Source organism: Talpa europaea, assembly GCF_964194135.1.
Source record: "Talpa europaea genome assembly, chromosome: 15".
Taxonomy (NCBI): domain Eukaryota; kingdom Metazoa; phylum Chordata; class Mammalia; order Eulipotyphla; family Talpidae; genus Talpa; species Talpa europaea.
Genome location: NC_140083.1, coordinates 27,318,927 through 27,337,038, shown reverse-complemented (window position 1 = coordinate 27,337,038; position 18,112 = coordinate 27,318,927). Strand labels below are relative to the sequence as shown.

The following is an 18,112-nucleotide window of genomic DNA, read 5'->3' as shown; positions in this document are numbered from 1 at the left end:
TCCAACTTGGTCGTGGTGAATTATCTTATGGATACATTGTTGGATTCTGATAGCTAAAATTTTATTGAGGATTTTTGCATCAGTGTTCATTAGGGAGATTGGCCTGTAGTTTTCCTTTTTTGTGTTGTCCTTGTTCGGTTTTGGTATTAGTGTAATGTTGGCTTCATAGAACGTGTTTGGTATTGTCCCTTCCTTCTCAATTTTTTGGAAGAGTTTGTGAAGGATAGGCACTAATTCGTCTCTGAATGTTTGGTAGAATTCATTTGTAAATCCATCAGGTCCTGGGCTTTTGTTTTTGGGGAGGTTTTTGATTACCATTTCAATTTCGCTAATTGTAATTGGTCTGTTTAGGTGTTCTATTTCTTCTTTATCTAGCTTTGGGTGATTGTAGAGTTGTAGGAATTTGTCCATCTCCTCTAGATTGTTAAACTTGTTTCCATATAACTGTTCATAGTAGTTACTGATTATTCTTTTGATTTCTGCTGTGTCCGTTGTGATTTCTCCTCTTTCATTGATGATCCTGTTTATTTGTGCTTTCTCCCTTTTTTCCTTTGTGAGCCTGGCTAGGGGTTTGTCTATTTTATTGATTTTTTCAAAGAACCAGCTCTTGGTTTCATTGATCTTTTGGATTGTTTTTTTAGTTTCAATTTCATTTATTTCTGCTTTGGTTTTTATTATTTCTTTTCTTCTACTGGTTTTGGGGTTTTCTTGTTGTTCTTTTTCTAGATCTTTGAGCTTCGAGATTAGGTTGTTTCTTTGCGTTCTTTCTTGTTTCTTGATGTGAGCTTCTATTGCTATATATTTTCCTCTTATTACTGCTTTTGCTGCATCCCATACATTTAGGATATTGGTGTCCTCCTTGTCGTTCAATTCAAAAAATTTTTTAATTTCTTCTTTGATCTCCTCATTAGTCCAATGGTCTTCCAGTAGTGTGGTTTTTAATCTCCATGAGGTAGGAAAGTTCCTTGCCTTCTTTTTATGGTTTATTTCTAGTTTGATGCCTTCATGGTCAGAAAAGATGGTTGATATGATTTCAATCTTGGTGTATCTGTTGATGTTTGTCTTGTGCCCCAGTATGTGATCGATCCTGGAGAATGATCCGTGTGCGCTTGAGAAAAATGTGTACTCCGTTTTTTTGGGGTTTAGTGTTCTATAGATGTCTGTTAAGCCCAATTGCTCTAGGTCTTTATTTAGAGCTTTGGTTTCTTTACTTATTTCTTGTCTTGTTGATCTATCCATTGTTGATAGTGGTGTGTTGAAGTCTCCCACTACGTATGTGTTTTCTCTGATGTCTGTTTTCAGAGAGGACAACAGTTGTCTGATATATTTTGGTGCTCCTTCGTTTGGTGAGTATATGTTAATTAGTGTTATTTCTTCTTGAAGTATTGTCCCCTTGATCATAATGTAGTGACCATTGGGGTCTCTTTTTATCTTTTTGAGTTTGAAATCTGTTTTATCTGATATAAGTATAGCTGTTCCTGCTTTCTTTTTTGGCCCATTTGCTTGTAGGATTGTTTTCCATCCTTTGACTTTGAGCCTATTTTTATCTTTTGTAGCTAAATGTGTTTCCTGGAGACAGCAAAAGGTTGGGTTTTGTTTCTTAATCCAGGCTGCAACTCTGTGTCTTTTTATTGAAGAGTTTAGTCCATTTACATTTAGAGTTAATATTGATATGTTAACATCTGTATTTGCCATTGTGTTTGTCTTTCCTTTGATTTTATTTATTTATTCTTTTAATAACTTTTTTTTTTTTTTTGGCCTTCTTTCATTGTTATTCGTCGCTCTGAGGTTCTGGCTTTAGGACTCCTTGTAGTATTTTTTGGAGTGGGGGTTTAGTTGCAATGAAATTCCGGAGTTTCTGTTTGTCTGGGAAGGTCCATATTCTTTCTTCAAAGAGGAAGGAGAGCTTTGCGGGATAGAGTATTCTTGGTTGGCATCTGTTTTCTTGGAGTCTGTTGACTATGTCCCTCCACTCTCTCCTTGCCCGTAGTGTTTCTTCGGAGAAGTCTGATGTCAGCCTGATTGGTTTTCCTTTGAATGTTATCTGTTTCTTCCCTCTTGCCAGCTTCATTATTTTTTCCTTGTCCTGGATTCTTGGGAGCTTTACTATTATGTGTCTTGCTGTATTTTTCCTTTCGTCGTGGAAGTTTGGTGTTCTTCTTGCTTCTTGTATATCAATTTTCAGCTCCTTCTTCACATTTGGGAAGTTCTCTTCAATTATCTCTTTGAATATTTTCTCTGTTCCTACATCTCTCTCCTCTCCTTCTGGTATTCCTATAACTCTTATATTTCCTTTCCTCATGGAGTCAGATACTTCCCGAAGTCTTTCTTCGTTCTTTTTCCTTCGTACTTCTCTTTCCTTCTCTGTTTTGGTTCTTTTTATTTCTGTGTCTTCAAGATTACTTATTCGTTCTTCCATTTCATCTATTCTGCTTTCATTGCTTTTCCCAGAATTCTTTAGTTCTTCCATTAATTCTTTGATCTCCTGCATTTCTTTTACTTCCCTCTTTAGGGACTCAATTTCTTTCTTCTGACCATTGTTTTCCCTCTCTAGGGACTCAATTGCATTCTTCTGATCGTTGATTATTTTTCCCTTATCATTGTTTTCCTTTATGACTTCTGTCAGTTTTTTAATCACGGCAATTTTAAATTCTCTTTCTGGAAGGCTCAGAAATTCTTCCAAGTTATTGTCGTTGCAATCTGGGGGCTGGCTTTCTTTTTGTGGTGTGCTTTTTCTCTGGAGAGTTGCTAGGTTGCGTGTGGTTCTTCTCCTCCCTACTGTCTGTTTTCTAATTTGCCGTATGCGTTGGGACACTGTGTTGTTGGGACTTGCCGGCATCTTGGGTGGGCTTCTCTGTTCCCCTCTGGTTCTTCCAGGAGTCATCTGTCAGTTTCAAGCAGCCTTTACTGGAGAAAGGTCCCTGTTCTAAAATGCCGATGTGGGGACACACTCCCCTGTGCGCCTGGTCTGCCCCGGCGGTGGGTTCCTGCTCCCCTCTGGGCTTGGACTGCAGGCCAGAGGGGGTCTGGCGTGGGCGAACTTCCCCCGCTCACCTCTGGCTCCTGGGGAAGCCTTCTGCAGGTAGTCTTTACTGAAGAAATGTCCCTGTTCTAAAATGGTGATGTGGGACACATTCCCTGCGCTTCTGGTCTCAGGCACTCTATTCTGCGCGCCTGGTCTGCCCCGGCTGTGGGTGCTCGCTCTCCCTGTGGGCTCAGACTACTTGTTCAGAAGGGGCCCGGTGTGGGCTAACTCCCCAGCTGGCCACTAGCTCCTTCAGTAGCCTGTGCTGGGGTCAAGTCGCTAGGTGGCACCAGAGATCTCTCCTAGAGCCCTTGGGGAGCTGATTTTCCACCCCGTGGGACAGGGAGCAGAGCGGGGATGGTAGGGTACACCTCAACGGCTTTAGGGTGCTGTGTCTGTCTTGTGCCCCACCGTCGTGGGGAACCCACGCCCCTAATTTCGTGCCCCGGGTCTCAGTTCCAAAGCCCTCAGTTCCAGGACGCGGGCTGTAGCCCAGATCAGTGGCGCGGGAATGGCGCCTTTTGAATCCCGCTCCCCTGCCTGGGCGCCTTGTTCCTGCTCACTCAGGGAGGGCCTCCGCCCGGGTCTCAGTTCCACAGCCCTCGGTTCCAGGACGCGGGCTGTAGCCCAGATCAGTGGCGCGGGAATGGCGCCTTTTGAATCCCGCTCCCCTGCCTGGGCGCCTTGTTCCTGCTCACTCGGGGAGGGCCTCCGCCCGGGTCTCAGTTCCAAAGCCCTCAGTTCCAGGACGCGGGCTGTAGCCCAGATCAGTGGCGCGGGAATGGCGCCTTTTGAATCCCGCTCCCCTGCCTGGGCGCCTTGTTCCTGCTCACTCAGGGAGGGCCTCCGCCGTCTCCCCGCAAGCCTAGGTCGCAGGCGCGGGGACCTGGGCAGCTGCAATCCGAGCACCGCTTTTGCGCAAGCTTACCGGGCGGGGGCGGCCGGGGCTGTGTGCTGGTGCTGGTCTCCTCCTGGGGGGCGGGGCTCTCTTTTTAATGGCGCGTGGAGCTCACCTCCGCGGCGGATCCTGCAGGGTTCGCCTCAGCTCCCGTTCACGGGGTGTGGTGGCTGCAATAGTTCCTTTCCACTCACAGTCCCACTTGCTGTGTCCGTTTTTCTTGTTGGGCGTTTTGGTTTGTTGTTTTCCTCCTCTCTGCCGGTCGGAGAGTGCCGCCTCTGTGGGCGGGGGAGGGGAGCAGGGTTCTGCGCTTCCCTCCCTTCTCGTCCTCTTTTATGGCAACTTTCTTCTTCGGGCAGTTTGCTGGAGTCGTCCGTTTATCTTCCGTGTCCCAGTTCTCACTGGGACCTGCCGCTTTTCCTCCCTATTAACTTTTTCTAATGGGAGATCTTACTCGCAGCGTCTCCTTGCCGCCATGTTGCTCCGCCCCAATACATACAATTTCTTATCTGGGATTTTGGGTAACATAATTGGCACTTAAAAAAATTATTGTTTTACAAAATAGTAATGCCACACAGGATTTTCAGGAATACTGGTCCTTTGTTAAATCTAGGACAAAATATTTAGTTTTAGCTCAGAGAAAATATTTACTTGAGGATTTCTATTTGCATGATAGAAAGAAAGTGTTCTTACTATTCAGTTAATTAATTTGCTTATACTATCACAGTAACTGGCCCTCGTCCTAACTCAGAACAGGTGCTAGAGAAATTTTTCCCATAATGAAATCAAATGTGTGAGACTCTGTATATTGTGCTTTACCTCACTGGTTGTTAGTTTTCTCACCCGTGAAATGAAGGGTATTGGTACATAGGAACCCATGAATAATTTTCAGCATTAATTTCTGTATTCATTTTAATTTGCATTGTTAATGTTTCCTGCCTAGGTTGCATGCAGTGTTGCTTAGACTTATGGGAGATTATTTAATTTTAGCTACTAATCCCCATCTTTATCAGCATCCCTTTTATGTGGTAGACCTCAGGATAATCATATTTTATTTTTAAAAATTGAGTAACTAATCAAATTTACTGGAAAGGAGATAAGTGTCAAATCAGCAAACAAAAAAGTCCCCAAACAGAATAACTAGACCTCCATATAAATAGCATCCCATTGCTATGAAGTATCCTTTTAAAACATGATTCACAGTTTTCAAATACAGTTTTCATAAACTTGCAGGGTCATATTGACTTTTACTATGGATTTTGTATGTACTTTTACTCATATGACTTCTATTTTTTTATTAATCATATTGACTTTTATTATGTATTTTGTATGATTCTTGTTTATAATTTTTAGTAAGAATAAATTATGGCAGTAGTTAGCCTCTTTTTATTTATTTTCCTATGTAAACTTGATTTACTTTCCTGTTCTTACAACTAGTTTTTTGTAAAAAATTATCTGTAGACATCTTTGTGCAAATGGTTACAGATATTTTGAATTATTTCTTTGGGGACTATCCTTTTGTGAATGTGAGTATATTTACTTTTATAGTTTTTGTGTCACATAGCTACGTTCTTCTTGGAAAGGAGCTCACTAATTTGAAGTTTTTTGGAGAAGTGTATGTTTATATGTTAATCTCCTGCCTCACATTACAGTTAATGATTTTCAAGTGGCATGACTGTCTTAATAAAAATGATTTCCCCCTTATATTTCTGTGATTATTTGCACCTGCCCATTTCTCTAATACTCTGCATATTCTTGTAAAGATGTTCTGGTAACTGAATGGCCAATTGTTTCATTTTCTTCAGTTCTCCCATTTCTTCTACTTTCTGTGCATGTGCACATGCTTGTGGAAAATGGAACGAGTAAATAATGGATCAGGAATTTAAATGTTCAATGTGACCATTGTTTAAATATTTCAAATTGTGTCCAATTTGAAAATTATGAATTTAACTCCTATGCAATACTGACAAAGGATTTTATACTCGTAGTAGTGTTCTTTGTAGCATTGAACATGTAAGTTGTAATTAATCCTGTTTAGATATTTTCATTTGGGAAGCAGTAACTTAAACCAAAGTGAGATTTTGTGTACAGTAGCTCTATTTCCTTACCATTACACTTAAAATTAAACAAAATTGGAACACAAGCAAAATTTCTATGTAGTTTCACCATTGTCCTCACTTCCAAATTGTTAAGTAGCAGTTTCATATTATCTTGAACTCACTAGATAAAAAAATACATCAAAGCTCTTTAGATTCTATGTCGACAAGGTTATTTTCCAGATTTTCAAAAATCACTGATGTTTATCAGAGGTGTACTTTGGTTTGTTGAAAGAAGCATACAATTATAAATCTAAATTAGATTGGGGAAACAGGTATCCTTTTGGTCTTTTTTTTTTTTTAAGATTTATTTATTTATTTATACAAGCACTGGGTACAGTCAGAAGCGCGGGAGGGTGAGAGAATTCACCAGAGCCAGAGCAGGGAACAGAACAAGCAGACTGACGAAACACACTGCTGAGGGGAGCAGCGGGCACGGCAGGAGAGGGCTACATGCCACGTGGGACCCTTGCTGGCAGCAGGGGATTGAATTGGCGCTGCAGAGGCTGTGGGCAGCTTTGCAGCCCAGCATTCAACCGCTGCGGCACCAGGGGAGACCCCTTTCAGTCATCTTTTTATTTCCATATTGAAATCCTCAAAAAGGTTTAGATTTCCTATAAGAACTATAATTTATTCAAAAATTTTGAGCAATAATTCTGTTTAATCTAGTTATCATAGTCACTTTATCACTTTAAGAAAGAAATAGAACCTCTATAATTGATCCTTCTTCATAATTCTTAGGCAGTCTTTGTTCTATTTTTTCAAGCTTAACATTGCCTCAGACAATTGGACAGGTGTTTATTGAGAAACTAGCTGACTACATCCTGGTGAAAACAGCCTTTGGCTTTTCATTGGCATGGGATGGGATATCTGGAATTTACCTCAAACTGTCTGCAGAGCATAAAGGAAAATCTTGCGGCCTGTGTGGAAACTACAATGCCATTCAGTCTGATGATTTCATCATTCAGCAAGGTAAGTGGAGCAGAAGAAATGTATGGTTTACTTCTGAAGTCTTCTTTTTTAACCTGATCAAGCTGCTTGTACCCAGAGTGGCACATCCTGTCCCAGGCTGAGTAGCATTGGTTGCTATCCTTTCCCCTTTTCTTGATTTTTAGTGAAACTTGAGTAGGAAAATATTTTGAAAACTGTGTTGTTATTTACATTTGCTAAATTAAGATACTGGACTTACTCATGTAACAAATATTGAGCATTAACTTTGTGTCAGGCACTGTTGTAGGCTTAAATGAGAAAGGTAAGTGAAAGTGTTCAAAAGTCTGTGAGTTTAGTGCGGATGTACAATGTTGGAAGCTTCATGAAATGGTGTTTTGTGTCCACTTGGGTATTTACAATGATATAATTCACAAACTCTGAATCCCAAGACTGTATCAGCAAGTAAGGATTTGGACTCGGGCACTGACAATCAGATAGTAGTGATTGGTTTCTTTTTCTTTTGTATAAGAGTTTTACAAAATAAATAGTACTTTGAGTTGGTTCTCAGTGTAAAGTAAGAAAGGACTGCTATCAGTAACTTTCCCGGGACATCTGGGGAATACAGTATGGAGGTCAGAATAGAAAATAGTCTTTGCTCTTCAAGATAGGAAGACTCAGATTAGGGATTTAAGTTACACGTCAGACAGACTTTGATAATCTTGACCACAAAATGATTGTTCACAGTGAGATGACTAAGGCAACAAGCAAAAGGCTGTCAGTGGATTTTAAGAGGGAGAAGACAGGCAGGAGGTAATTGGACTAATTTATAGCCCAATTGACAGAAATGAAGGACTAGATAAGATGTGGGAGAACCTGAAGAGAGATTTTAGCTTTTTCACAGTTTTATTTGGTGCACAGAATAGAGCAGTGATAATTTTTTTTTTAATTTTAAAAAAAAGCTAATTTACAACAATTTATAGAGGTGTTAGAATCTGCCTTTGACTTTCTCCTATGCTGTGCAATGCAAGAAAATGTCTAAAGATGAACTATGTTACATTTAACGTTAAGATGCCTAGTCTTTTCTTGAAATTTGTCCTATACTTTGCTGATTAGATAAATCTTTTGAGGGAATAAAGTATAATAGTTTGAGAGAATTTCACTGAACACATAGTTTCTTAACATGGACTACAATTGCACATTCTGTGAGTTTCTGCTCATTCTTCAAGGATGACTTCACAAAGAAATGAGGCTTTTCAGAATTTCTGTGGATAAAGAAAGATTTTAATTTGTGGTCTAGTTGAAACTCTGGTTCCATAATTCCTATCTATACCTAGCTATACAGTAGCGCAGAAGTCCTGGTTTACCCTATTTTGCCCAGCATGAAGATTAATAGTGTCTCCCTTTGACACTCGAAAGTGTCCCAATACAGACAATAAATTACTGTATTTGTATCACATTTTACAGAAAACATTTTGGTTTAGCAGGCTCCCAGAACTTAAATTGATATGGATTTTTTTTTTTGGAGGATACTCCTTTATTTTTTTTAAATTTATTTTTATATTCCCCATACAATTGCACCCCCCTTATTTTGCCTCATAATAACCAGCTTTTGTGACTTGTTGATTCAGGCAATGTAGTAAAAATAACTGAATATGTTGTTAAATGTTGGAATTGAAATGAATTCCAAGAGATTGTAAAATCTGCACATAAATAGTGAAACAAATGGGTCTTTACAAAATATTTTTGTTTTTGCAGACTTAAAGAATGATGTTTTAAAATGAAATATAACTATACATTTATTTAAAAAAGAATGTCAGTTTTCCCATTTTTATTATTTATTTATTTTAAAGATTTATTTATTTATGCATACAATAACTGGGGTACAGGCCAGAGGTGAGGGGGATGAAAGGATTCACCAGAGACAGAGTGGAGAGCAGAACAGATTGATTGAAATACAAGTAATGAGAGGAGCAGTGGGTGAGTCAGGAGAAGTCTGCTGCACCATGTGGGTATCTCCCTGGCTGGGGACCTAACTCATGCTGCAGTGGCTGGGGATAGCTTCATAGTGCTGCCTCTTAACCTCTTGTGCCATAGGGAGGCCCAGTTTTTCCATTTTTAAATAAGCCAGACTAGGCCCATGTTTGTTTCAATATGTAACATTTCTAACAATATGGGAGATAATGAAGTTGACCATCTATGTTTGAAAGCTCTCTAGGATTCTAAACATCTATTTAATAAATAGTGCAAACTCCCTTGCCTTTATTCATTCACTTAAACAGTGAATGTCATTTCAGCACCTGCTATATGCAAGAACTAAACTAAGGATACAGCAATAGAGCAGCTTAGAGAAGATCTCTCCCATTCATATATCAATAGTATGTGTTATAATAGAAGACAAAAATAAGTAAAGAAACAAATTATAATTGAAAGCTCTACATATCATGAAAAATAAAATGGGGAAAGGAGATTAAAAATGAGAATAGTGTGTGTTTGGTGACAGTTCAGGTCATGTGACAGGGGAGGTCTTTCTGAAGAGGTCACATTAAACAGATGCTTTAATAAGTGAGGAGCGGAAGGAAGATTGGCATCAAGAGTGATTTTAAAAGAGGAGGAACATGAGCAAATGCTCTGAGCTGGGAATAAGCTTGAGTGAAGAACAGTATCAATCCAGTATAACTGTGGTAGGTTGAGCAAGAGTAGGAGCAGAAGGTATATGACAGTGGGGCGAGGTGGGGTGAATGGAGGTTGGCAATTAGGGAAGTCCATCCCTGGGTCAAAACCTTCTTATAGACCAAATCCCTCAACTTCCTGCTGGTTGGTTGTAGCACTCATTTTCTTCCAACTTGATATGAGAAAGTGAAGAAACATTTGACTTGAGATTTTTTTGATTCTAGTGGTTCAGGAGACCGTCATCAGGGTAGAGTATAGTTATGTAAATTCAGGTGGTGGCAAACCTAACACTCAAATCTGCAGGCTGACCGTCTGAGACGGAGCTCTCAGATGCCATCTTGTTTTGGCTCTGCTAAATACATGCGATTTGAGATTCAGCCTTTGTATGAATGTGCAGCAGGATTAATTTTCATGTCAGGCCCTGAACTTGTTCTCAGGCCAGGTGCTGAGACAATTTAAGTTTAATTTGGAGCCAAGTTTCTGGATACTCACCACTCACTGTCTCTTTGTTGTTCCCTGCATATTAGTTCTTGAATCTTGCCTCAGAGTAATGCTGGGGTAGTGTCAGGATTCTTAACCATCTGTCCTGAGCATGTTTAGAAACACTATTGCTCATTTTCAGATGAACTGAATTCACTTTTTTAGTTTTCTTTTCTCCGGGTGTCTTTTCCGTTCTTTCCAGTCCTGTTTGGTTGTTCTCTGGAACCTCACTGAGGGCTCAACAAAAATTTTAAAATGTATGCCCCCTAATTGAAACAGCAGTTAAAGAAAATGTTGACTAATGTCAAATATAATAAGAGGGCTGTCTGAAAAATTTCATACCAGACTTTACTTATGTTTCTTAGTTCTTTCATATTTCTTATCCTGCTGCAAGAATTGAATGCTGGCTAATTAGTGCTTTTCTGGTGCATATGCTGTATCACTCACTGTCCAGTCCTTCCCCATGTTTCAATGAAGTCTCCTTTTAATTCCAAAGATATTAACTTTTATTTGGTTAATTTGCTTAACATTTTTACTATATTAAAGTAATGTTATAGTCTAATGTCACTGGTAATCATAAAGCTGTTGAGTTTAACTTGACCAGGAAGTTTAGGTTGACAAATTGTGTGTTTATGAAAAATGATACTATGATACTTATTTTTATGTATGTTTTTGGGTGAAATAGAGGACTACACAGAAGACATTGCAATGTTTGCAAACAGTTGGTTGGTGCAAACTGCAGATGACACCAAATGTGTACCAACACCCTCAGATTTTCCAAATCCATGTTCCAGTGGAATGCCAGCATTTGAGGTAAATTCAGTGTGAAGAATTTGGGCATGTTGGGGCTAACACATACATATATTATTTATACATTTAACATTAAGCCTTTTTAGAGCAAATAATGCATAGTTGAAAACTATTAAATTCAGGAAATATAATTGCAAACAGTAATAAATTTAAAACTATTTTGGAAGTAGTAAATGTAATAAATTTCATAAAAGTAGTACTCATTATGAAAATACAAAGTTAGACAAAGTTTGGTTAAATTTTATAAGCTTGAATAACCCTGCCTTTTTTGGTAAGAACAGAGAGTCTTGCAAATAGATCATTAGGAAAAAAATAAAAGAGACTACACACCTATCATTAAGTGTGTTCTGTTGATGGTTATCTTTTTCTTGACAGGCAATCTTCTTCAAGTGTCAGATACTGTTGCAGTTTCCCTTTTTGAGCTGCCATGAATATATAGATCCATATTTATATATTGCCAGCTGTGTTAATGATCTTTGCAAGTAAGTGAGGTGATTGTTTGCAGTAAAATTTTCTTTGTCCAAAATCACATCTCTAACTTAGCCATTTCAATGACTCACACACAAAATATAATGGGAAATGCAAAAGCCAAACTGTTAAATGCAAATTTGCACTTGTTAAAATGTAAATTTTAACAGCTATTCCAAAATTCCTGGTTATCAGGTAGAGTCTAAATGGTATATGGGAACTTTGTTGTAAAACACCAGACTGATTTTGGGTAGAGTAAAACCATTTAAATGGCCTTTAGGATATGATATTAAGAGGTTAAAGTTATCAAGGTAAGAACAAAGAGGAAAAGTCAAGGTAGTATGAACTTGTATTATTATTAAATATCCTACTTGAACTGAATGGATATTATTACAAAAATAATGAATATAATAATGATATTTTCCAGATAGTGAAATAAAGTTATTTGGGATGATTGTTAATTTTGGGTAGAGTGCAGTTCGACCTTTACTTAGTTGTATTGTGTGATAATTTTGGGAATTTCTTAGCTAATGCAGGATCTTGGTAAGAACTTCCTCTCTGCATAAAATATTGGGTACTATCACCTACTCTATATTTTAACATCTGTTTCTTGTTTGGTTTTATTTTTTATTTTAGCATTACATTGTTATGTCTCTATTCTGTCACTCAGTCTCTTGATCACTTACTTAGTCATGTATATGGAATTAAAAATTGTTCTTCCACAATGAGTCATGCTTAGACCATTCTCTAGTAGTCTTTTCACTTGATTAATCATTATTATCCTCAGCATCCACTTCTTAAGTCACTGAGATGAAGTACCATTTGGCACATCCAGAATCATTCTCCATTTATGTATTAGGATATTGCTTGACTCTTTCATTTGCCAAAGTATCAGTGGCTTAAATTAAATTGAATGTTTATAGTTCTTTCATATGAAGTCCAAGCTGGTAAGTGGTCCTGGATGCATACCATGTGTCCACGCCATTAGTTTTCCAGTGACTCAGAGATATTATTGGTATGTCATAACCCAGAGTCCAGAGTAATGCACTCAATTTCATGGTCAAAACTGGTTCAGCCTTATGATACCCATAAAGACAAAAGGAAGTAGAAGGCTCACAGCATTTTAAAGGATATGACCTGAAAGTTTCATGCACACTTTGTATAGAACTTAGACACATGGCCCCACCTAGATACAAGATTGGGAAGTTTTGCCTTTGCTTGGTAGCCATAGGCCCAGTAAGAACTATGTGCTTCTACTATTGAAAAGAAGAGGCAACTGGGCATCAAAAAAATTTCTGCCATGTCAACTTCACCCCAAATTTCATCATTGAGAAACTAACATTTTTATCTTTTAAAATTTTCATATCTTTAGGCTTTGGGTTTTGAAAATGTGTTCCTTTCTCCAGGGTAAATCATAGCAGGATAGAGAAACACATTTTATTTGTTGAAATCGGCTGACCCCTTAAGATACATATTTGAAGTAGAGAGGCCAGGTTTGGGGACAGAGCAAGCCTGTAATACCAAAAAGAAGGGCATTATAATCAAGTAAGTGAGCATGATAAAATGGAAGTGAGAAGTTATCTGAGTCAGCCTTTCCCTCCCCTTAATATTTCACCTGGGGTTAGACTCACTGACATTATTTCTATGCTAAAGGAAATTCTCTTTGTTATCTATATAAGGTAAATTTCATGGTCAAATCATAGGGATCCTGTATCAAGAAAATGAAATTGCAGATCAGCTAGAGATTAATTTCCTGGGTGGATTGATTATGTAAATTTAGTACACATTTTCTGAGTTATCTATACTGTCATAATTTGGAGAAACAGAAACAATTCAGACATGTTTCCTGTCCTGGGAACTCATTCTATTGAGACAGAGAGATGTGTCTCCAGGATTGGCAGGAGCTCTAACTGAAAAGTTCTGTGGATATGGAGGAGAGAACAATTAGCTCTATCAGGAAGGAGTGTCTGTGAAGGTTCTTTAGAGGAGATGACATGTGAGATGGAATGCCCTTCTTTTATATTTCTAAGAATGCTAATCCTAACAGCAAGGAGATGGTTGTGGATTAAAAGCAGGTATTCTCTACTGCTCATTTTCCTGATTAAAATTAACATCCAACATAGAAAAATGAGCTTATTTCCCCCTTAGTAAATTGGTATAATAATTCCATTTGCCTGTTTGTTGAAACATTTTTTTAAGATTTATTTATTTATGCATACAAGAATGGGGGTGTAAGCCAGAGGTGTGGGTGGTGAGAGGATTCACCAGAGAGAGTGGGGAGCAGAACAGGCAGATTGACCAAAGTACACTGCTGAGGGGAGCAGCGGGTGAGATAGGAGAGGTCTGCTGTGCCATGTCGGTTGCTCCCTGGCCAGCTGGGGATCGAATTCATGCTGCAGTGGCTGTGGATAGCTTGATAGCACTGTCTTTAACCTCTGTGCCACAAGGGAGGCCCTGTTTGTTGAAACTTTTTGAGTGATGCCATTTAGAAGGTGCCTGACAGGTTCCTAAGTATGTATGTAGATACTTTAATAGTGGTAGCTATTTTAATAATAATTTTGTTGGCTTGAAAAGCCAACATTCAGTAACTGTCTTAACTTTCAACACCACTATTAATTGTAGGAAACAATTCACATTTTAAGGTAAATCATAAACATAATGACTTTCCAGGAATTCAACAATTTTAGCTTACCTGTCCTTCAGAGACTTTCTTGTTTGGAGATTTTGGACTATTTTCTGAGCTCGAAGTTAACGTGCCCAGTCCTTGTTTCCTTTGAAAGCTCAGTTAATTGGACCAGATAAGCTCCATGACTCCAATTTCAGTAGCACAAGATAAGAGCAATTTGAGATGGGTGGCTTTAACAATAGATACTGAAAATGCTAAAGTTCACAAAATACAACATTCTTAAGGTCATTATCTTGTAAGATATTTAACTATTCAATTTTGAGTTTTAATCAGGTTGAAAAACAAGCCCACCACCTTATTAGAAACCCTGCTTATTTTATAATCTGCTTTGGGATTTGGCAGACCTTTTATATTTGTTTGGGGGAACTTCTAAGGTGATTATAAGAAAATGATTAGAGATTATTTACTCTTGGCAAGATTATAAAAGCAGCTTGCTTTAGTAATTTAAACTTGAAAGAACTTTAAACTTGAAATACTTAAAACTTTTAAATCATTTTTTTAAAAGATTTATTTATTTATTTATTCATTCATTTATTTATTTATTTATACAAGCACTGGGTACAGTCAGAAGTGCAGGAGAGTGAGAGAATTCACCAGAGTCAGAGCTGGGAACAGAACAGGCAGACTGATGAAAATACACTGCTGAGGGGAGCAGCGGGAGGCAGGAGAGGTCTGCGCACCATGTGGGACCCTCGACAGTTGGCCAGGGATCGAACCGGTGCTGCAGAGGCTGCGGGCAGCTTCGCAACCCAGCGCTCAACCACTGCGCCACCGGGGAGCCCCTCTTTTAAATCTTAAATGTTATTTTTGCACTCTCTTAAAAGTTCTGCAAATTATTAGTATTATTTTATTTCAAAATTAGCCTATCTAGAACAGAGTATCTTGGAAATAAATTTCATATTTGTTACTTTTGTTGTTATAGAATTTTTTATTGAATTCTGAAAGATCTGGGATGATTTGTGTGAGAGCAAGAAATAATATATGTGAGGATCCTGAAAATAATACCATAATTAAAATAGAGATTTTTATCCATATAGACAGTCCCTCAGTTCAAAAGAAAAGTGTCCAAATTACTGAAAGCCTTCAATGAAGACAATATACCTAGGTCTTTTTAGCTGAGATCCTATGTTTATGTGCTTTCTGCATTATTGTCTATATTATGTACATGCTGACTTAGTATACAGATATTCCCCACATCTGCATTTTTAGTGATCAGGAGATCAAAGGTGTGGTTTCTGTTAATATTTCCCATGTGATTCTGGCTCTTTCCTATATATTAGTAATATATATATATGTGTATACACACACACTTACACATACACACACACATATATTTAATATTTCCTATGTAATTCTTTTCCTTTTCCAGAACTGATGATGATGACACCTATTGTCGAGCAGCCACTGAGTATGCTAGAGCTTGTTCCCATGCTGGCTACCCAATTCAAGACTGGAGAGATGACTTTCCAGCATGCAGTGCGATTTCTTTTCTTTTTTTTTCTCTTTTTAAAGATTTATTTATTCATGTATATAAGAACCGGGATGCAGGCCAGATGTGTGGGAGGATGAGAGGATTTGCCAGAGACAGAGTAGGGAACAGAATAAGGCGGACTGACTGAAATACACTGCTGAGGAGAGCAGCAGGCGAGACAGGAGAGGTCTGCCGTGCCATTTGGGTATCTCCCTGGCTGGTAGGGATCGAACCCTGACTGCAGAGGCTGAGGATAGCTTCACAGCGCTGCGCTCAACTACCTGCGCCACCAGGGAGACCCCAGTGCAATTTCTTATTTTCCAAGTCTTTTGTAGTTTTGTTAATTTTAGGTTTATCCTAGTACTCAAAACTTACCCAAATACTAAACACCAAAGATATTTTATTGATGCAATAACTTTGATCAACTTGCATATTTTTCCGAACAATGTGATTTTTTTGGAAGGAGAGATGAGTACATTTATTTACAGCTCCTCTGTTTGTGCATTTTAGCTGATAAATGTGATGATAGCTTTGTCCATCGGGATTGCATCAGTTGTTGCCCACCAACCTGCACTTTTGAGAAACAATGTCTTGGAAGCAATCTCCACTGTCTTGATGGATGTTACTGCCCAGATGGTAAGTGCTTCATGAAAGGAAACATGCCTGCCTTCATGGAAACTAATATCCCATTATCTGAGATTCACCTCTTACTGTGTTCTTCCAAGACTTTGGGCTGGTAGTAACTTTTTATCCTTGTAGGATTTCGTCCTAGAAGTGACTAGAAAGATTGACTGCTTTTCTTTAGTGAAAAGTGTATTATTTTGCAAATATACAGGAAATTTAGAATCTGGAGTCCTGTAGTTACCCCTAGCAATTTTTTTTTTCTTGACTACTTAAAAGTATTCAGTAATTTATGTATTTTCATTTTTTTTTAAAGATGAAAGCTAGTTGAAAGAAAAAAAAGAACTTCACATTTTGACAGTATAAGATTTTAGTCCTGATGTAATTTTAGTATTTGAAATTAGGAGTAATATAGCAGGTAATAGAAGTAGGATTCAGATTTGGGAATGCCTGTCAACTACTGATAGATGCTTATAAAGAACATTGAGAATTTACTCAAACCTTTTATTTTTACAGATAAAACTGTAGAATCCTTGAGACATTAAGTGATTTCTTCACTGTCATACATTTAATATGTGTGAGGACTTGGATCAGATCTGTAGTCCTCAATGGGTCTCAGTTCATTGTTCTATCAGTGTTACTCAAACTACTATTTGTGGACCAGTGCCCTACCTATTTGTTATTCATTAAGGATAAGATTAAGAGTTTATATCAATATATAAATCCATGCACCACAATATAAGTCAGTGCTTCCTTCATTTAGAAAGTCTTTCTCTGCAAAAAGATCTGCTGAATGAAATCCATGTGCTTAGTAACAGAGTTGATTTACATTTTGGCTCAACCACCTTTACTCATTAGAAAAAATTAATGAATACAATTCTACTATTTTAGCTGTTTGAGTAATACTCACTAGCCTTTTATCTGTATAACCATAGTATAAATCTCTCATTTTGGGATGAATAGAGATTAAACAAAAAAATATACTTTCTCCTTCTTTCCCTCCTTCCCTCAAAAGTAAAGAGACACCAACTCATTGCCTTTGTTCTTTATGATGAAACTTGAGTTTTTGATGATAAATTTTGGGGTAAAAAATTTGAAAATCACTGGAGCAGACCCTTATGTGATAGCTACTGTTTGAGACTGAGTCAGGTTGTTGGTAAGCAATGTGAAAGTAAATAAAATTTGTATTTCCCATACCTAGAGTAATCAAATATTTAACAAAAGTTGGCTGTGTTGTTACATTCAAATAACAGTCTTTATTATTTCTTCTGAAGTTTTGGCATATTTATTTTTTCCTGAAATAGGCCTCATAATGGAAAATGGGACTTGCATCTCCTTGGAAAATTGCCCATGTAATTTTCATGGATTAGCTTATGCAGTTGGTTCAAAAATTGAACAAGAATGTACTGAATGGTAGGTGATCAACATGCATTGTTATTTCTGGGTACCTGGATAGTTGAAAATTTTACCATGACATATGTCTAAAAGAATAAATTTATTATTAATTTTCTTCCAGAAATTCCATGACACTCTGCATTTTAAAGTTTGTATATAGGTACCTGTATCGGTGAGGGGAGTGCATTTATATTTTCTTTTATGACATAATTCTTCTTACTTCCATTGATACTTCCATAAAATATGAACCATGGTAACGAGTCATGTCCTTTCTTATTGATCCTAGTCACTAATTTGTCCATATTTTTTACTGCTAAAACTTGGTAGTGCTCCTGAAATTCTCAACTGAGGACTTTAAAATATGACAATCCATATTGTCAACATTGGCCACGATTAGTGATATTTAGAATCTTTTAATAAATTAGCTAAAACTATTAGAAGAAACATGATATTCCCCCAGGACAGTACCAAAAAGAAACAGAAGTCTACTCTAAATATATCAGATTCTTTTCCCTTTGGTGACGATGTATGTAAATGGAATGCAAATGGTAACCATTTGGAA

The 18,112-nt window shown here is 37.8% G+C and overlaps 1 protein-coding gene across 1 annotated transcript in view; it reads left to right on the top strand.

Moving 5' to 3' along the window:
* The window catches only part of OTOGL (otogelin like), a gene marked incomplete at both ends in the record, with an annotated part of 118,628 nt that overhangs the window by 19,247 nt on the left and 81,269 nt on the right, over nt 1-18,112 (top strand). Inside the window, 6 exons of the mRNA XM_084255969.1 lie at nt 6,786-6,991; nt 10,785-10,912; nt 11,285-11,391; nt 15,433-15,539; nt 16,045-16,170; nt 17,460-17,568. Of these exons, the coding sequence (XP_084112095.1) occupies nt 6,786-6,991; nt 10,785-10,912; nt 11,285-11,391; nt 15,433-15,539; nt 16,045-16,170; nt 17,460-17,568 (783 nt within the window). The remainder of the gene's footprint in view (nt 1-6,785; nt 6,992-10,784; nt 10,913-11,284; nt 11,392-15,432; nt 15,540-16,044; nt 16,171-17,459; nt 17,569-18,112) is intronic.